This window comes from Lepisosteus oculatus, chromosome 9 (genome assembly GCF_040954835.1).
Source record: "Lepisosteus oculatus isolate fLepOcu1 chromosome 9, fLepOcu1.hap2, whole genome shotgun sequence".
NCBI lineage: Eukaryota > Metazoa > Chordata > Actinopteri > Semionotiformes > Lepisosteidae > Lepisosteus > Lepisosteus oculatus.
The window spans coordinates 33,376,475-33,397,824 of record NC_090704.1 but is presented as its reverse complement, the minus strand read 5'-3'; the positions used below and the strand labels follow the sequence as shown (position 1 = coordinate 33,397,824).

The following is a 21,350-nucleotide window of genomic DNA, read 5'->3' as shown; positions in this document are numbered from 1 at the left end:
TTACATTGTCTTGCATAGTCAGGCAAGTTAGACTTTTCACATTCATTCTCTTCTTGGGTGTTTAATCTGCTTTCATGAAGGAAAACATGAGAAATATTGCAGCAAGTTTGCTATTTGTGGTGCACACTTTCAATGGTTTAAATTTAGCAGCCTGCCGCGTGATCAGCTACCTACCTTAAATGAACTGATGAGTCCATCTATCCGTTTTCTAACCACTTTATCCAACACAGGGCTGGAAGGGAGCTCGAGGCTATTCTGGCAAGCAACAGACACATAGCAGGATACACCCAGGAAGGGACACCAGTCTATCACAGGACACACAGACACAAACACGCCTATACTCACACCAGTGAAACAAAAACACTCAGAGGAAACCCACGTGAACACAAACTTCACACAGGACTCAGAAGTGTGATTTTAAAAACATTATTCCAAATTAAGTTTAATATTATACCACTAATTAAAGTTACTGCAGAATTATAGTATTTAACCACCTTGCCAAACACTGAACATCTCCTCTGATCCTCAAAGTGAATGAGTTTTCAGAAATGTGCATGTTATGTGGATTTTTTTGAAGGATCCTTACAGAACGTTTCACTGTGCTTTGTACAATTTGTTTCTTCTTCTCATACGTAAAAAGCATGTAGATGCCTGACTGTGTCCCTTGATTTCTGTGTTTAAATGTTATAATTACTCAGTCAACAAACTGTGATTTGCTTAATATAAACTTTTTCAAAAAGTGCTCCATATCTAAAATAAACTCTGAAATACCATGATGTCATTCTGAGGAGCTACACACACTTTTTGGTTGAATTATATTATTTTCAACATACCTTTCAATGAAAAAATTAACCATTTTGTTTTATATTCTAGTCTTTTTTAATACAGAGAATGTCTAACTCATTCCATTTATTACCTTGAGTAACATCTGACATTTGAGAATTATACAGTATGATCTAAGTTACAACAAATTGCAACATATACAATTGCAAAACAATTTTTCCCACTCAAAGCTTCATATCAGAACAGTTTAATATTTTAACATTCACTCATGAATGTCTTTATTTCATATTACCACTTTTCCATGTTTTTTAATGTTTTTGTGAACATAGCATCACATCCTACCTGGAAATATAAAAAGGAAAACAAAAATTTGATGACAAAAAGAATCCATTAAGTGCTTGAAGAAAAAAAATGATTTACAAAACTTTCTCCTGAACCCAACACAATAAGGTAGTTGCTAAAAAGATAGCAGCATACAAAATAAATAGAAACTACCTCAAACTACAAAAGAAATAAAGCAAATAGACAGAAAACCACATTCAAATTCTAACAGAATGGCAAGGTGCTGGAATGTCAGTATAAAATATCTTGTTTTATTGATTCATGGAGCCTATAATAGTTGACCTTTGAGAAAATATATTACAACTTTTTTTTTCAAGTGCATTAAGCAAAATGATTTTGGAAATACATCAAAAAGGTTCACTCAGTACGTTCGTTTATAGGACCAATGCTACTCTTTTCCATAACTTTGAAACGATGGACACGAAATAGCAGCACAGCATCATGTTTGGATGCAACAGATGCCAAGAAAAACAAAACATTACTTAGAGCACTAAATAACATGCTTATTAATGGCATTTATTAGCAGATTTAAGACTGTTATTATCTTTTAAAAGCTTAATTAATCAAATGTAATTTCTTCCAGTAAGTGCTGGAGCAGAGTCCATGTTGTTTGTAGTCGTAGGAGTGGAAAATTCCTTTCAAGGCACAAGGTGAGATTAACGCTAGGGGAATCAGTTCACAAAAGCTGCAAAACAGCCGGATTTGTTTCAGCGGTTCCAATGTCCAAAAAAACATATTACTTAACTTCTTCAGGAAAACAGGATGGCACTCCATCAAAACAAACACGTTGAAAAAAAAAAACATAAAATGAGGGAGTGACTCAATGAAATAGGCCAGTATGAGGTGTACTGCTTGTACTGTGTGATGACTGCAAGCGTAGTCTGTGATGCCTAAAATTCACATGTGGCTTTGCAGTTTCTGATCAATAAAGTGCGGTATGTAAAGTGTATTGCATACTTCTGTATTTCTACTTTTTACAAACTATAATTGACCTTAGGAACAAAGTGAATTAACTTCCTAATTTGTTAGTGTTCTAACTTTTAAAGCTTCATAACAAGCTGTGCACAAAGCTATGCTTTTAAAATAAATATCAACTGGAAAGTCATGGCAGAATGGAAATAAATGTACAAACAATAAAATTGGACACATATATATATTTTCCTATACTGCTTTAAATTGAGGGACTTGACTAATATAACCTAATTGGGTTTATCTCACTACACAGAAGTCAAAGCTTCCCAATGTGTTTTAGTTTAAGTTCAGTAGGTATGATGGCCACACCATTCTTGAACTGCTTCAGTAAAGCAATCCCCTCTATTGTAGGTGAGTACTGATTTAAATTTCAATGCATTGTTTTTCAAATTCCTTTAAAAGGAAGGATATGAAAGTCTTATTAGTTTAGACTGGTCTAAGTGCAGCATGTTAAAACAGGAACCGCAGGCCGATTATTGAATTGTGGAGAATTCTTTCAAAAAGTCACAAGTCTTCTTGTGAATGAGCTCACGGAGTTTCCTCATGCGTTTTGCACTGGATGCCCCAACAAAACTGTCAGGCTGCAGCACAGCCATGCCATTGTGGACGTCACCCATTATGATCATCTGCCCATCTGAAGAGGTAATGTTGGGGCAGGGACAATTGCGGTCTATGTTTAAGAGGGTGACCTCCAGAGGTTCCTTTCCGAAAAACTTGAGCCCCATCTTCTCATCCTTCAAAATTTCTTCCACTACGATCAGGGCATGTCCCGAATCCTGGTCTTCTGTAAGTTCCATCATCCGTCCCAGGATTACGAAGTCGCTCTTACAGAAGCTGGTCACCATTTTCTGTCGCGGTTTGCACATCTTGCAATTCTGGTTCTTTGGAAAAGGACACATTTCCTCGCAGGCCTCTTTGCTTTCAAAGTTGTTCTCATTGCCTCCGCATCCTCCATAGATGAACAGCTGACACAGCCTTAGAACATTGCTGTAAGCCCATCTTGGTTCGTAGGCTTTGCAGGGACCCTGGAGGGTGGGCAGGCCACAAAGATTGGCCACTTCTGCTCCACAAGACAGCATGCAAGAATCATAGGTGTCAAAGTGGTTCATGTTGTTGTTGCAGTTGCCATATGTGAAAGTGAAGCAGTTGTTCTTCTTGGAATCATAATACCAGCTCAATTTTTCCTCCCCGCAGTCTTCATTGTCAGGCATTTTAAAGCATTCATCTGCAGGAAACTGTGTTGAGTTTTTCTGGTCTTCTTTCTTAGAAGGATCCCTTTTCACCACTGATAAAGGGAAGTGTGCCTGGACTGAGCCCCCCGGGTTCTTGGCAGTACAAGTGTAGATGCCAGCATCTTGGGTCTGAGAATTGTAGATCACCAGCTGGCCAATGTTGGTGACCACAACATTTCCCCTCACGTGGTTGGGTCTCATAACGATGTTCTCCTTGCCCTCGACCTGCTTCTCCCAGGTAATCTCCGGCTTGGGCCGCCCGGTCACATCGCAGAGGAAGCTCACCGTTTCCCCCACAAACACAGAATGGTGGGTGGGGCTGGTGACCATGACAGGCGGGAGGACATCGATGGCTGTGGTCTCCAGGTAAGCTGTGGTGGGGCGGGTTGTGGTTTCCACCGGAATGGGGCTGGTGTTCGGCCAGGTCAGGTGGTACCTGCAGGTCACCACTGACAAGGAGATGCCTTTCGAGCAGGCTTCTGCGTCCATGTAGCACCTGTTGTAATAGGTCAAGCCATCAGAGGCACAGGTGAAGTTGGGCTCTCTCTCACACCTGTCTCGGCACTTGCAGACTGGCTGCCCATCCCAGATGTCACACTCCGAGCCTTGCTGCGTGCACATGAACTTGTCACAGGTGGCCTCCTTGGGCATCCCCACAGGACCCTTCTTTCCTTTGACATCCATGTACCTGGCAGCCACACAGCTTTTGTTCCCACAGACGTTCGGGCAGCATTTCTCAAAGGTCTCGCACTCCTGGTTTGAAAGCACACGCATTAGTTTTCACATAGCTCAAATCACGTCACCACAGAGCTTCTTGTCTTGTCTGCAGTTTACACACAGGCCATGTGTTGTCTGCTACTAAAAAGTATTAAGTGTGCTGCTGTCTTCAGAGTAACTGATTGTATGACTACTGTCAAATCTGGATTTAAATGATGACTGTAGACATGAAGACACATTGAGAATAAATCTGTGACAAAATCTATTTTTAAAAACATTATCATAATATTACGACTTGTATTTATACTTCTAAATTGAGTTATTGACTTTAAAACGTCTTATTCTGACATTAACACACATCCTGTATGTAAATCGTTTCTTTATTGCAATTTATGTTAAAACATATCTCAGGTGTACCTTATTTTCTGAACACAAAGTTACGAGAACGCGACTTACCTTTGCGATATACAGTATGACTTAATACATGCTATTTAATTACGTTTCTATTTGACGCTTTTAGTCATTGCTAAAATATTATATTTTATTATTAAAACACTTTTAGATTTATGATAAAGTATTAGTTAACCGAGAGAGACGTCGACGGAGTGTCGTTGTAAGATTTTATAAAAAGTATCCCGAATCAAAAATATATTAGGAGTCGTTATACAAACCAATATAATTTTAACAGAATCTTAAAGTGTTAGTGAGAACGTTTTATCAGAGCGATGTTTTCTTCTTGTTCATCACATAAAGCCACGTAAGCATTGTTATAGGAATTGTACAATCCGAAAGTTTTAATTCAATTTAATTATTAGCTATGAGATTTGTAATTTATAAAAACACAAGATAAATTATATAACTCTTACTTTATTTTGGAATTTAAAAAAATAATGACAAACGTCTCCTCCCCAAAAAGATAGATAAGTATTTTTATCATTGAAGTTTTATTCCTAGGTTTTTGAAGTATTTCAGAGATTTTCTGGGGTGTGGGGGGTGGCAGAGGCACAACATCACTAGTTTTTCATACTGAACCTCGTTGTTTACTCATCCAAAAATAAATTATCTGCAAATCACAGCCTAGTTAGGTTTTTGCACTTACAAGCATTCAGAATCTTGTTTTAGCTCAACATTAGGCTGATTAGTAACTTGTACGTTGATGACAAGCGAATACTTGTATTTTATCGGTCAAAACGCAAGTGATAGCTCAAACCACAGTTGAGATAGACTGTAGGAATGTAGAATAGTCAATGAACCACGTGTAAGTATAAAACCCTAACAGTAGATAAGATCTAAGCTTAATAGCAAAAGAAAGTTAAGAGAACGCGACTTACTTTGGTGATATGAGGTTTAATGCATGGTTCTGTATTACGATTACATTTTACACTTTGGGAAAACAATTCTTCCTCTAGCTCTTTCAGTTAGGAACGTCCCAGACAATCTAAATTCCATCCCTTATGCGTTTTTTTTTTTTCATTTTCACGGCTGTTTCTACCTCCGCGGGCAGATCTCTGGTTAAAGGTGCTGTGTTCTCACCTGGTCCGATTCGCACTCTCGCAGGCAGGTGCTCATGGCGTCTACCCACAGGTTTGGGTTCATCTCGTTGGGGCAGATCCCGGCGTGAGAATAGACAACTCTCGGCAGAGCCATGCCCTTCACACTGCGGCTCAAGAAAAGGACGAAGAATTGTCCCAGAAAAAAACAGATCCATCTGGGGAACAGCATCCACCACATGTCCAGGTTGTTACAGATGTCAAGTTCAGGGCTGGAAAAAGAACAATAATGAAGTTCGCACCTGCAAGATGTACTCAATATATTAAACAACGACAAGGCGTGTTTTATTATCCGCTTTTAAAATCAGAAAAATTAAAAGCAGCCTAGATAAAACCAATGACTACCGTTTGCAAAACCTCGGTTTAGTGAAACAAGTTGTGAAATCAGGAAAGTTGTATTTATGCTCTGTTACTTTACTATTAGAACTGCTACCGTATATATCACCCTCCAACCAGAAAAAAAAACTTCTCCCTTACGCTCAAGTGACAGTTATGAATTGCTTCTGTGGAGCTGAAAGGATTTAAGACTTAAAAACATCAGTCGTAAAATTGGGTTGGGACTGGCAGGACACCTGCGTGTTCGTGAACCGCTGTAACCCCCTTTTTTAACCCTTCGAGAGCGCAGTCTTTTCATTGGTGTTGCTTGCTGCACGGAACTGCAGTAACCGGCTGGTCTCGGAATAGAGCTCATTGTTCGTTTTCACATAATAATCTTCTTACAGGTTCTGAAATGACGCTCGCTTGACCGTTTCAATGCTTACATAAACTTCGATATTTTGAGCCTCTTAGTAGTGATGAAAACCTATTGCCTACCGAGCAACAGGTAAATAAGTATAGCCTCATCTTTTTAATGGGGGTTGCTGCTAGAGAGCAAAGCGGTCAAGGTTATATACTGGAAAAGTTATTAATAAGTGTACATTAATTTCAAATACAATAAGCCATGCTTAGCTCTTTATTATAGATGTACATTTTGATACCTCTATCTAATCTACCACAAAAACACAGCTTTAAAAGCGTGGTTAAAAAAATTCATTATTTTCTTATAATCCCTGTATTCATTTAGAAATAATTTTGAACATTGGAGGATAATGTCTTAAGGGGGCCTGGTGACAGTGACTGCTTGGCTTTAACCATCTCTTTAATTCTTCATCTCTCATTTGGGAATAGTGACCTCAAATTTATAGCTGTTGTCACAGGCCAAAAGAGGCTTAGAAAATTTAATGTTAGGTAACGCTAATGAACCACATCTACTAGAACAACTATAAATATTTTTACGACTATTATTATTATTATTATTATTATTATTAGTATTATTAGTATTAATAATAATAATAAATAAAATAATGTGGAAGAAGACCATGATACTAAGAAAAGAGATTATTGAGAATATTTAGATACTTAATTTTAATAGCTCATCACTCTTAATAATTGAATTCTAACTTGATTTCTGGGCTTCCTAAAAATCCAGGAGTTTTTGTGTCGCTGCTACTGTATATGCACCAATAATTCAGATGAAACATCTCTGTGAAGGAGAATACATAAGTACAGTTTTCCTCTTTAAAAAAAGAGGAGTTTAAATACTGTTTCTTTATAATTTTGTTTACTATTATTTCCAGGAGACATCAATTTATGAAAGATATATATTACTTTAGGAGAAATACTACATAAAATTAAAAAACAAGAACTTAAAATGATTTGCTACTATTTTGCTGAAAAGATTACTGATGGACAAAAAGCTATAGTCAGTATTGTATAGCACATAGACCAGGGTTTCAGGGTGTAATTTAAGATCACCTCCTGTGTAGATAGATGTCAGTAAAACAAAAAATAGGAGACCACCTACAAGAGTTTTCATTTATTGGAGTAATATACATGTAGAGAGCTCAAGGTCACAGATTGATCCCATTTTTAATGTGTATCTACTGTGGTATGAAACAGAATGGTGATACACTTTCATGTACAGTATATTTGTGTTATAATAATTCATCATAAGAGGAGAAAGCAATGTTTCCTATACCTTTAAATATCATGTAGTTTTTCAGATTTCTACAAACCTTTAAGCAGAAAATATAAAAGAATATATTGGAGTTTGCAGATGACCATGTGGATTTGTCATGTCAGTCTTGCTAACAAACTCAGGGTTTTGTGTTCCTCTTTCAAGGCTGGCTAGTGTATCAGGATCATGGGGGAGCCAGAGCCTATCTTGGCAAGCAACAGTTGCAAGGCAGAGGACACCCTGGATGGGACACCGGCCCATCACAGAGCACACAGACACAAGCATGAATACACTCAAACCAAGGCCAATTTTCCCAGAAGACAATTAACTTCCATTATGTCTTTGGACTGTGGGAAAAAAAACAGAGCACCCAGAGGAAACTTGTGTGAACACAGGGACAACATACACATTCCACACAGATAGCACCTCAGAATTTGAACCCAGGGCCCCAGCACTGCAAGACAGCAACGCTAGCCACTGTGCCACCCTGCTGCCCTACAGATTGTAATTTTCTAATTTCATTCACTTAGTGCTAGATGCCTTTGTAACTGAGTGACCACAACAAATGCCAGAATCTGTACAATAAAAGGTAAATTTGGGATTGGTTGTAGTAACTTACATAAAGCTTTCACTGATACAGAGGGAAAAAAGCAAGGTTATAGTGTGACAATGTCAAAAAGAAAAACATTTGAGTTGTCTGAAGTACAGCTGGCTCTTTAATTACAGTAGCTTCTTGAAAGATTGTTAGACTGTTAACAAAGAGGCATGTTCATACAGTATGCATTGCTCCTTATGTTTCTGGGAGTCAAACTGCCCACTTCCTCCTGGTAAATAAGTTAAATAGACAATTTATACACAAGGAAGATCTTCGTCACTATCGTATAGGAACCTCATACTAATACAAAAGTGTTTCAAGCATTTCTACTGTGGATTTTTATTTGAAAAACTGTATTCATTTCTTGTTAAGGAAAAGCAAAAAAAAAACTGATGCTAGCTGCCCAAAAAAGAATGTTTCTACGTTACATTGCCTGCCATCTGTTCATATAATTATTGTAATATCTAACACTAGAATCCAACCATTCTTATAATTGGATATGCAATAGTTCAGTTACTTTCTAATAAAGGTGAGAGAGAGACAAATATGCAGAGTCGATCACTTTGTTTGAGGAAATTGGCAAGACACCCCCTCAGATTGGAAGGATTGAACCAGGAAGGTGCTGGAGAGGTGTACTGTAGGTTGGATGGCAGGAGGAGTACAAGAGAGATTCTCTATAAGATGTCCCCTTTGTGAGATTTATACAGTATATGCAGGTGAGTGGAAGTGTGCAAGATAAGGGTCCAAGTTTCCTCCTGAAATTTCTATCATAACTTTGTACCAAATCCCTTTCCTGCCACGTGGCATGATAACTTGTTGGTAGAAAGATACAGGAAGACTGAGAGTAAATGGCACATGAATACAGCTCTTTAATTCCTGTAGCCATAATATTGTACAATAACACTGTCAAATGATCACTTCAGCTGCATCTACAATTGTATAATTGTTAAAATGTACTGAATGACTGTAGTACTTTAAAATGTATCTTATACGATTTCATGCTGTATTTATTGTATTTGTCTGTACTTGTACTGTATGTGTGTGTCTTTTCTATTTATTGGTGAAGGTTGTGAAGCGATATTGCCAAATTCATTATCCAGTATTGGGATAATAAAGGTTTTCAAATTTAATTAGCTGCATGGAGAAGTCACCCCATACTAGAGCTGAAATCAGGGCCCAGCCACTGTGAAGCAGCAGTGCAGGTACCCTTCAGGAACATAAAGCATATACTGGCACATAAACTGCATAGTGGCACTTTATATAGTTTTTATGGAGACATCTGCAAACAAATTATTTTTCCTGAGAAAAGACAAGGTGGTACTGTACTACTACATGTACTATAATGCAAAGGAAAGTGGTTCTACTTCTAATACATACTGTATGATACTGCATTTTCTTACTGCACTCTTGTGTTTATAATGTGTTTATCTGCTGCCAAAATCCACACCTCTCCTCACCTCTCAACACTTCTGTCACCCTCCATGTACTGAAAAGTTTCAGGAAGTAAGAAAAGAGAAATTAATCGATCCATCTTTAAACTTTCCACATTAATGGAGAACTCAGGTACTGTATTGTTTTAATTCTCTGAATGTTGAGGGTGGCATAAAGATGCAAGGATAACAAAATGAGCAACTTCCGTGAGATGTGGCTCTCCTGTTATTAATGTTACACTGCAGTACTGTTCCAACTCCTTGACTTTCGCTGGAAGAAATAGGAGATGCATTATATTGACCAATTTTGACATATTTTACATTCCAATCTTGCTGAATTTTTCATTATTCTCCACAAATTTGTTGTTCATGTTGTGCTTTGTTTAAGGCTATAAACCTTCACATTCAGTAAACAACATCCAAAAAATAAGCCAAATAAAATAAATATGATTCACTGCGTTCTAGCTTCATTTTACATTCCCTTAGAAGAGAGAGTATTAAACAGGGAGGACAAGGCACATTCTACTAGACGTCAATACTAAAACTTCACCTAGTAGCAAAAAATATCTACTACAATACTAATATAAAGGAAGTATTCAGTATTCTCTAATATCATTAGAGAGGCTGGATAAAGAATAGTTGAAAAGAATGGAGTGTTTTCTTAAAAGTAGGGCATTCCAGTCAAAATGACTGAACAAGATACCTTTGTTTTTAATCTTAGGTGTTACATTTCTTTGTTCTGACTATCACCCATAATGTGCTGTTTGAGCTTGATAATTGTGGCATTAAAATGAAGTGTAAAACTACATTTTGAGACAAAACAGCCAACCACAAAAGACTAGCCTCAAGTTTTTTAACAAAATATGATTTACTACAAGGACAAGTAAAGATAAATAAAGAAACCACCAGAGCACCTGCCAAACCTCAAGCTGTCTCTTACCAAAATAGTAAAAAGTGGAAACTAATGTCTTGTGATGCCAGCAGCTAGATATCAATAGTACAAGATGTGAAAAGTAGCAGATAAGTGGTAACATTGCTGTCTCACATCACTGGGTTCCTGGGTTCAAATCCTGGGGTGCTATTTGCATGGAGTTTGTATGTTCTCACCATGTTCACATGGGTTTCCTTCAGGTGCTGCAGTTTCCTCCCACAGTCCAAAGATGCACTGGTAGTTTAACTGGCTTCTTGGAAAATTGATCCTGGTGTGAGTGTGCCCTGCAATGGACTGGTGTCTATTTCAGGGTTTATCCAACCTTGTACCCGTTGCTTGCTGGGATAGGCTCCAGCTCCCCTGTGATCTCCTTTTGGATAAAGTGGTTAGAAAATGGATGAATGGATAGTGTTATGGTAACATTGTTTCTTCACAGGAAAGCACTTGCTGTAAAAGCAAGGTCACAAGTCTGTCTGTCACAGTAAAGGTTGTTACCCTAAAAGAATCTTGGTTGCTGAACATGACTATTTTCAGTTTTTCAGTATGCGAAGAGATCGGTAGCTTGTTTAAGCAACTTCTGCTTCATAAAAAATGTAGATGTCTGTCATGGAATAAAGTTCTGGCAAGGGTCTGTGAATTAAAGGAGGAATGTTTTTGATTGACTCCAACACCACTTCAACTTCCTCGACCAACGGTTTTAAATTTTGCTTAGGTATTTGGCTGACATGTTTGGTAAGCTCAATGAGCTTAACCTTTGCATGGAAAGAAAAGTACAGGGAAAAGAGTTTTATCCAAAACCTTTTGCTTTGGTCTAACTGTATCCTGCAAGACAATGTAACAATATTAACACTATTGTTGGCCAATTTAGGATTTTGAAATTCAAATTAATTGGGTGTAAAGCAAAGTGACAAATAATAGAGCTGTTACTCTGTACACAATTCAAGATATTTACCTGAAGGGCAGGTGGGTGAATTTCAGGATTTCTTGAGTTTACAATCCATTTTTGAATAAGATACCTTTTTAGCAAAAGCAAACTGTGACCTTAAAGTTTGAGTTAGGCCTCTGAAAACCTCTGTCGGTTTGGAAAAGTTTCCTGAATTCCCCCAACTATTGAAGTGTGTGTACTTCTCTTTAATATACGAATGCAAAATGAGGATTCTTCATTTATTTACAAGATCAAGTATACATTTTTCCTAAAAGTGAAAACCATCTGAAATGAGGCAAATGTACCACAAATTGTGTGTCGAGAAAGTGCTTTCAAACATTAGTGAAAGTGAAATCTTAGTGGTATTATTTTAAACGGTGTGTTAGCAGACCAATTAGGTTAGAGAATGTGCACATCAATTTTAGAGGTGGGGAAAAGAAATGTCTTTTAAGTGGGGAATACAAAAAACAGTCTGGAAACATGTGTCTTCAGAAGACTTACCCAATTTGTATTAAATGTGATGAGTGATAAGTCCAGCTACTCTTTTAAGTGAGTGTTCTTTGCATCTGAAGGTTCCCTTAGATTCACTTTCACACACCACTCTAACACCATCTCAAAAGGTGAATCTCTACTCACTTTGCCTTTTGCATTTTGATATATGCTAGCTTTCATAGCAGGGCCAAAAATCTTCCTGTGGGCCTCTTCATCTGAAGTAACTATGAAATATAACTGCACAAAACACTAAAAAACCCTTTAAACAATGATTAAATCAGAGCAATGTCTTATAACAACTTCTGAGAACTTGTGACAGACATTTCCAAAATATACCATTGCTTCCAAGTAAGTGGACTGACGTTCTGTTAACAGCATCTGTCAGGGACTTGCATTAACACGAGATGGGACTCTGCTTGTGGCTTTATTTCATTAGAGTAGTGTTTAAGGAATTTAATTCCAGCTGAAACACTGGAGAAACAAAATCCCTTTTCTGCAGTTTGTGTGGCTTGGACTTAAGCTTCAGAGCATTTGTGTTATTATGATTTTTGCACTGAAAAAAACATTTTGCATGGTTTCAGATTTTGACAAAAATGGAGAGTTCCACTGAGGACAAATCGAGGATGCCTGTACTTGCGCAGGGCTTAAGCAGTCGGATCAAGTTCATACAAAATGCGGGTCTGTCAATGTAAGTATTGGCTGTAAAACTGCTTTTGGGGCCTAGTGGCATAAATCTACCTACTGCCAAATCCCACGTTTCAGGTTCATGTCCTTGCTGTACTTTACTTTACTTTCTTAGATTGAGTCCTAAAGCAATGATGCACCCATCCATGTCCAGCAGGCATTGGTAGGTCAAGTCGTTGATAGGTAGAGGCATTTGAAAACTCTCCAAAAGATCCAGTAGATAATTGGCTCGGTTCAATAGATAAAAATTTTAGCTAAACAGAACCCTGAAGACACAACAGCTCTCGGTGAATAGAGTTGGGCAACACTGTCTTAAACAGCCCCCTCTTGAGTACTGAAATAAAACTTCTCATATTCTGACCTAAAAACTGCTGCCCAGTGGGTTTTGAACATGTCTTTAAATCAGCAGCTAAGAACTTGATCCAGTTAAGGTTTTATTTTTTTTCTTTGGATGGATTGCATGCCTCCGAGTTGGAACCTCATTCAGCCGAGGGTGGTGTGTAAAATGGACAGATGTTACAGTAATCCTTGTGGATACATTATATTGACACACACCTGGATTCTGTACCTTTTGTGTGCTGCTGAAAGAGATTTGTAGCTCACCTGGGACAGCATCTGTTTCTGCCAATGAACTTCAGAACCATAGGAACAGGCTCAGGTATCCCAGTCTTCTGTGGTTCTGTTAAATGCACACAGAGAACAAATCGCTGAATTCAGGTTCATTCAGACTGTCATTCTGCAGCCATGAATATATTTACTGTGGTGTTTAAGGTTTGAGTTTTGACATATGAATATTCAGACAACAATATTAACAATATTGGTCAGTTTTCAGATATTAGGATTGAAGAATATATGTTACACAGAAGAGGTTATTTGGTCCATCTCCCCCATTTAGTAGTTAGTAACTAATTGATCCCAAGGTCTCATCCAACCATTTCTTGAAAGAAGCCAGGTTATTGGATTCAACAACATGGCTGGGTAGGTTTTTCCACACTCCCACGACCCTTTGGGTAAAGAAGTGCTTCCTCTTCTCAGTTTTAAATGAACTTCCACATAGTTTCCACTTGAGTTATATTTTTATTAATGTGTTAGATAGTATGTATCCTTCAGTCTAAGTATCCAGTAGTAGAGGCACTTCATTTAAAAGACATATCACCAAAACAACCACTATTCATGCTTCTATATGAATATATAGTTCGAATACTAAGTTTCGGACCTCAGCAATTAAGCGAGCTAAAAAGGCTAGTGGCCTCATCTTGTTTGTAACTTTTCTTCTGTCCTTAAATGGCGAGCTGGTTACTGTATGTTACTTTTATTGAGCACAGTAAGAGGGAACATGTGTATGTCTGAAAGTGGCTCTTTCAGTCCAGTTCATACAAGAAAGTGTTGCTAGAGAACACTTGTACACTTTCTTCATTTCCCAGTCCAAAAGCTGCAACCAACACTGATGTAAACACTGCTTACAAACTGTGGTATGACATTTATATACTGTAGGACAAAAATATTGTCAAATATGTTTTTGTTAATGTTATGGTACATTTCAACTACCGTGTGCTCAGGAGATGGGAATTTTCAATTAATAGATCTTGATAAATAAGTTCAGTTTAACATTCATTTTTTTAATTTAAATTAATATGAGGGGGTTACAGTCTTGCCTTGTCTCAAATGCATCTTAACTGTGTCAGTATACATATTGTAATCAACACCTGCAAGTTTCACACTGGGATTAGTTTTGTTAAGTAAGAAGTCGTGAAAATCCATCTTCTGGATCCTTGAACACAAACCTTAATTTCTGTCCTGTAAGACCAAAGTCAGCTGCTTTAAATGGTCTTCTGTGTCTCCCCAATGTGCTCTTCAACCAGACTCTCTGCTGTTGTCCAAGCTCTCCTCAGGGCGCCTTAAAATCAACCAGTCTGTAGCTTATTATCCTGAAAACATTAATCGCTTTCTTTCAGGGGCTTCTACATCCTGTAAGCTATTTCTTTTCAGGTTACAAGTGCCCTGCGATCCCCCCTCACAACTGGAATCTAAGACCTCACATTCTCTACATAGCACAGTTATGTTTAAGTGAAGGCTGTCAAAAATCGAATAACAGATCTGTGCAGAGCCCCTGCTGAGGGGACTGAGTTGTAACACATGTATTGTCTGCAAACAGACTTTGACTTGACCTTCTTTGATCTGCTTGCAGTCTTTATGAACTTGTTCCAAAAAACAAAACAAATAAAATTCTCACTTTTATATATTTCACAACATTTTTGCTTCATTGTATAATTAGAAGATGTAAAATTATTATTTTCAATGTTCAGTCAAATCTACTTTCAATGTGTACGCTGCTCTTTTACAGACAGACCTATTGTCCTCAGCAGTTTGTTTTTTTTGGCAAAAATGAATGTCTCTCTACAGGTTTTAATGTTTCAACCCTTCTTCAAAAGACTCTGGGGTTTAACTTTGTCTGATCATTTTGTCCCACAAAACTGCCTGTAGGCTATTAAAAAAAATAATAGCAATAAAAATGAAATAAATGAATCCAGCCACAAGATTTAAGTTATGGAAACAATATACTTCTAGCAGCTCTGACAGAAGTAAACATACATTACTGCCAAAAACCATCAGGTAATTTTATCTTTCCTGTTGTCCTTTTTATCAGCTCCTTAATCCTGGGGTAGATTAATCAAGCACACATTTCTACTGATAATCCTCAACATTCCAACATACCGGATGAGGTTTGTGTACAAAATCTTGTGAGATATTTTTTTTTTAAACTGTTGAGATTGCATTCCAAGGCATCAACACTTTTTGATTGATTTTCACAAAGTGATTTTTATTGTCTCATGTATTTTATTTTTCCTACCTCTTTAACTTCTGGCTTAAAGCAGCATCCTAAAAAAATATATATAATCCTTTATATACAGAGCAGTTTATAAATACTTTTGTAAAGTCAATAATAGTATGTATTATATTATTGAAATACAATAATTAAACTTGGTCAATAAAATTAACTTAATGTCAGTAGATTATATGAAAAAATGGATGAGAAGCATTCATAGTAGATGACCCCCTTTCTTTAACAATGAGCTCCTTGTAAATACTGGTTACCTGGCGTCTGCATAATTCTGGTAATAATTATAAGATGACTGTGGGGAAGGTACATCAGCATAGTCTGTTAGATTAACATGGAGTGCAGATTTATGATAGTGGTTGTTGATGTACAATTTAAAGAGATAAAAACATTGGGTGCTTATATTAGCAGGATTAATTCCTTTGGGCTATTTGCTGCCTGTCACATACACATACTTGGGAATATTTTATGGTCTTAGAGGCGGTGAGAGCTAACAAGAAAAATGGAAAAAAACTAATCTGTTTCACAGGTCTGTAATCAATGTCACAAGGTTTGTTTTGCACAATAAAACAAACTGAAAGGCTTGTTTTCAAAATTCCTACTGTTAACACAACATAGATGAAGGTTGAGTAAGAGCTCTGCAGCCTGTTTAGGCTTTTGTCTTTAATTAAGAACACAGGTTACAGAATGTTCACTATTTAATGACTTCCCCTGACACGTATTCCACCACCTTTATTTTCTCTCTATAACACACTGTCTTTTTGTCTTTCTTCCTCATGAGGGGAAATCTTGCTAAACGTTATCCTTTGTGTCTGAATTTTACCCAGTTATCTGCAATTCCTCCTTTAAAAAATGAACTTTCTCAAGGAGATAAAGTACTATATGTCCTTATACGAACTGAGTGATTTAACAGGCCAGACCTCAGTTTTCATGGTGTAAATGTAAAACTTAGCCCTGGACAGGATGCCAGTCCATCACAGGGATCCTGCACACTCGAGCTGGTGCCTTTTCACACAGCTGATTGGATGGAAGTGATCAAGGACACATCTGCAGAGGAGACTTTAACCCCTGACCCTCCAGCTTTCTTTAAATGTACAAGCGTTTAAATATGGTCCTAAGTGTATTTTATATTCTGTATAATGAAAATGCTGTTATACTAGACCATATGTGTGTTTAAAACAAAGTGCAGTATTCTATTAGAATGTAAACCTATTATGCTGTCAATGCTAGAAAAGCTTGCAGTGTATCTCTGAGACATGTCAGTGGTATTGGTTCGTTTCCCTGTTGTGACGGATTCTCTCCAGACTCCAAGCTCCGCCCGGTTTAAGGCTTCAGGACTGGTGGGTTCTCCCCTTTCATCACCTCCCTTCTTGGGTGTGAGCCTGATTTAACCTAATTTCTTTCCTCCCTCCTTTACCCAGGAAGTAACCTGGAGTGGCTGTTGTGATCATGCCTCCATGACAGCCCCAAGATACAATTTCCCTATCTACCAACTCAGCAACTCATACAGGTCCTTAAAGCACTGCTACCCTGCTTCAGCCGCTGTTGTCTACCCATGCATTTGGGCTTCCCCTGTAGCTCTGCTTGGCTTTAACCCAGTAGACTACAGTGGTGCACTAAACAGGAGAAGGTTTGGATGCATGATGGTGACAATCGATCCAATTTCCGGGAGTGCCGGGCAGGGCACCTCTTCCACACAGACCTGAACGAGGTAGGAAAGCAGAGCCTCAACGTGAAGCTTCTCAGGAGCAGGGATATGGTTGCGCACAAAGAAGCCTCCTTTTGCTTCCCGAGAGACTCCCTGAGGTATGCCTTCACTCTGTGGAGCCTGCACAGTTCCCATCTCTCTGTCAGCACTGGTACTTGAATGTGGCAGAGTGAGGGGCATTCACCGAAGACCTTTTCAGCTTCCAGTGTCTTCCAGACCACAGTTTCCATGTCTGCTTGGCAGCCAGGCAGACCTGGCTAAGTGGGAAAAAAAACCATATATGAGTTCTGCAGATTCCGTTGGACATACATGTGGAACCAGCATAGATTCATCTGAAGTGAAAACAAAGTAGTGCATGGGACCTCGTGCTCTGTTGTGCTGCTGATGCTCCATGCTTGCTAATGGCGCAAATGGCATCTTTCATTGCAATGGGTGTGTAACTTCAGAAGCAGACGGAAGTCAGACGCATGAGGGTCAGCCTTTAATCCCAGCTGTTGAGGGAGAAAATCAATACAATTTGTTTAGCACAAAGACAATATTCTTTTCAACAATTCACTGGGCAGAGGGTGGGATTCCTCAGTATGAAACAAAAATGTTCTTAAAATCACCAGTTGTTAAGATTGAGGTTTTTTGTACATGTGGTAAAAACCACTCAGTGGATAGGAAATCTTCTGCGTTGGAGCGCTGTAGTTTGTGCAGATCATGGTCACAAGAAGCCCAATTTCACTCTGCTTGTTGGGCAGAGTTTGACCCTATTAACAAAGCCTTTATGCCCTACCACTGTACAAACACAGTGGCTCTAGCTGTGAGAGAGGCTTGAAGGGATTTGGGTTGCAAAATTCAGTTCAGTATCATGATCCTTTCTTTTTTTCTTTTTAATCCCAAATCGTGGGGGACTGTTTTTAGTTCCAAGAATCATTGCAAAATAAAAGGTTATCTATGCCTGCAATACTGAGGAAGCAGGGATAAGGAAAACAATAAAGGTGTTATGATTTAGCATAAGCTTATTATCCTGTCTGACTTTCGGACAAAGGAAAAGGACTTTGAGAGCCAGAATGCTGGAATAATCTTATTCCCAGACTCAGAGCACAGATGGGTGAGATCACAAGCACTTGTAATACATGTTCAAGAGGCTTCAGTAACATCACTGTCATCAAAGATACTGTTTGACCTTATTTGAGCACTTACCAGAAAGGTAAAAGATTCCTTTGTGCTGGCTGTTTGTGGCAAAGGATTATTGTCTGTGCAGTACAGAAAAAGAGGGAAAAATGGGAGTTCTTCTTAACAATCATGTGCAAAAAAGCCTAGAGAATTGTATTCAATTCATAGTTCAGACAGTTTGAAGCACAAAATAAAACTAACATATAAGAGTTGTCTTATATACTTATTCTACTAACAGCTAAACATACTGTACAAAAGTTCAAACATGGTCTTAGTTTCGGGTCAAATCTTTTTACAGTATCTGCTGTAAGGTGGAGAATGTTTAAATTTCTAGTGTTTATAGTGAGGATGACTGTGCAAAGCATAGTTGTAAAGTCTTGAATTAGGAAAAGTAACAGGGAAGGTTTATTTTTCAGCTTCTCAGAAACTCACTTGTGTGTGTTTGAGTCTGAAGTAAACAGGTGTAAACAAAGGTGACCTTCTCCAAAGTGTCTGAAAGACATTATAACAACCTTCCTTGAATTCAATGATCTTTTCTTAAATTAATCTTTTATTGGATTCTTAGTCATAAGAAGTTTAAAAGAACCAACATTGCATTTTTAGCATATACTTACATTCTGTATGTACAGTATAGTATTTAGGGATTTAATGTGTTTGTTCATAGTGAAAATCTTGCAGCAACAACAGTGTGAGAAAAAACAACTTTAAATCTAAAAGCCTTAGACCCTTTCCCATAGATTATTTCGAGTAAAACCTTCTAAGCATGTATGACTTTATTCTTTTCCAAATGCCTGAATTAATTCAAATGCCTGAGTTTCAGTTGATGAATGTTTCATTTAAAAAAACAGTGAAATCCACTGTGTATGATCTGATTACAAGACAAATCGGTGCTCTGCGCACCAGTCTAGGCCCGACACAGCCTGGGGTTCATTTCTCTGCCAGCACCATGCTTTGTGAGTATTTCTAAACAGGTATTATATTTCTAACTTACTTAGTGTTAATATGTTTGACATCATTAACTGCTATATTCAATCAAAAGTACCCATTTTCATGCTTACTGGATACATTTGGGAGCATCTGGGTACATTTGCATACATTTGTAAATATTTGGGTACATTTGTGAACCTTACAGTATATTTGGGTAAATATATTAATATGATGGTACATTCAGGTACATTCTTGCTACTTATGAACATTTTAGTACATTTGTTAACATTGGGGTACATTTGTATGCATTTGTGAATATTTGGGTGCAATAGCAAATAGCAAATGTACCCAAATATTCACAAATGTACCCAGTATTATCAGGAGGTTCATATTTACATAAAGGTTGTGGGTCCCTGGAACAAGCTACAGTACCAAGCCATGTTGTTGATAGACATACAATGGCTTCTTTTAGAAAATTGATGGCTAGGGTACTCAGATCAATTAGATATTAATAACCAAATAAGCTAGATGAGCCAAATGGCTTTGTCATCACTGCTAAGTACCTTTCATATGTTCCTGGAGAAATCCCAGAACTGGATTTTAAACTTCTGAAGACCAGCAAGGAACAACCAGTGAAAAGAGAAAAACACCACCCAAGGCTCAATAGGAATGGTAATGTTCTGTGTGACTCGGAGATCTTTCTAGAGAAATGAAAGAATCGTGAATTTTCATGTTTTTCCGATTTAAAATACAATCCCCAAAAAGTAAAACACTGAGGTACATTGTAAAGCAAATTGTAGGAGTTTGTCTTGGATTTGTAGGTGGAAGGAAAGTCCGCTACTACTATGTCAAAGACAAATGAAGTAGCCTGGGGCACAGACAGTTATATTAACTATTCCCTCCTGTGGAGATCAGAAGGTAAAAACAACTGCAAAGTACTAGAGCTAAAGACTTGGGCTATTGATGTCTTCAGGTTCAAGTTCAGGATAGCATAGCTTCCAGTGCTGTTAAAGCTTGTTTGACATTTTTCAGGCAAGGAGTGATTTTTCGTTTCAAAGCGCTGGCACACTGAGAATGTACATTAAAAGGATCTTAGGGTCTGATTGATAGCTGAAAGAGTCAAACATATTACATTCTTCTAAGGCTGTTGCAACAGACCTTGCTTTACTTACCTGCTCCACAGCGCCTGGTAAATGTAAAATTATTTGTTTTTTTATTAGTTGCCAATTAAATGAAATATGTTGTGCCTGGTCTTGTTTTAAGAGTGGCGGTTAATAAACCATTTGTCAGAAGAATTGGACTGAAGAGAAACCTTTGTAACAGGGACTGGATCTCACTAGAAAATGATTTCCTGGAAGTATTCAAGTTATGTTTGAAGTTCTCAAGCTGATAAGAACATTTGACAGACCACATCTCCTACTTGTAAGCTTAAGGTCACTGCAACACATTTTTATTAATAAAAGATGTATTTTTTCCTAACCATTACACCATATAGCAATACTGTAGCACCCTTTAAAACATTGTCAAATATGTTTATTTCTGTATCCCCTTTGAATGATCCAATAAATACCAGTTTTGATGAACAATATTGAAAGTGAATCATTAACTTTTACACCTGATATGCTTTTTGTGCCACACAAAGACACCCATCATTCCTCACAGTAGCCTTACCTTGTAGTCAGCTTTTTCAGCTCTCAGAAGCTAAGCAAGCCTGGAACTGATCTGTACTGGGAGGACCAACCTCTAACCAAAAACAGTTAACTGCTGCAAGCATTGTTTGTGGACCAGTGGGATTGTGCTTTCCCCTCTGGATCAGAATTTCTTAACCAATGCACAGGTTTCTCCAGATACAAACTTGAGAACGTAAACTGAAGTCCTGACACCTTGGTCATAGATAATGTTCCTTGAAAAGTGCTATACACTGTAAAGCAAAAGTGACTCTTAAAGATCCCATGGACTCTGTTAGAGTAGGGGTGTTAAAACTGGCATCCTAGGCAAATTCCACTTTAGGTGGATAGCTGTGTCAGCATGCGTAGGCTGCAAAGGAACAAGTAATAGGTTTATTC

General features: G+C 37.9%; 1 protein-coding gene across 2 annotated transcripts; it reads right to left on the bottom strand.

Annotated features, from left to right (window-relative positions):
• Positions 1-412: 412 nt before the first annotated feature.
• wfikkn2a (info WAP, follistatin/kazal, immunoglobulin, kunitz and netrin domain containing 2a) lies at positions 413-20,004 on the bottom strand. 2 transcript variants are annotated; one of them, XM_015355913.2, is made up of 8 exons: positions 19,848-20,004; positions 18,385-18,437; positions 17,559-17,687; positions 17,191-17,453; positions 14,434-14,546; positions 13,253-13,328; positions 5,580-5,808; positions 413-4,082 (listed from the first exon to the last, which is right to left on the bottom strand). In XM_015355913.2, the coding sequence occupies exons 6-8, from the start codon at positions 13,291-13,293 to the stop codon at positions 2,571-2,573; spliced, it is 1,782 nt and encodes a 593-aa protein (XP_015211399.2). In that variant the 5' UTR covers positions 13,294-13,328; positions 14,434-14,546; positions 17,191-17,453; positions 17,559-17,687; positions 18,385-18,437; positions 19,848-20,004; the 3' UTR covers positions 413-2,570. The 2 variants fall into 2 exon arrangements, with proteins under 2 accessions (XP_015211399.2, XP_006635151.2); XM_006635088.3 differs by lacking the exons at positions 13,253-13,328; positions 14,434-14,546; positions 17,191-17,453; ... (1 more) ...; positions 18,385-18,437; positions 19,848-20,004 and adding an exon at positions 6,074-6,175.
• Between the last annotated feature and the right edge of the window lie 1,346 nt (positions 20,005-21,350).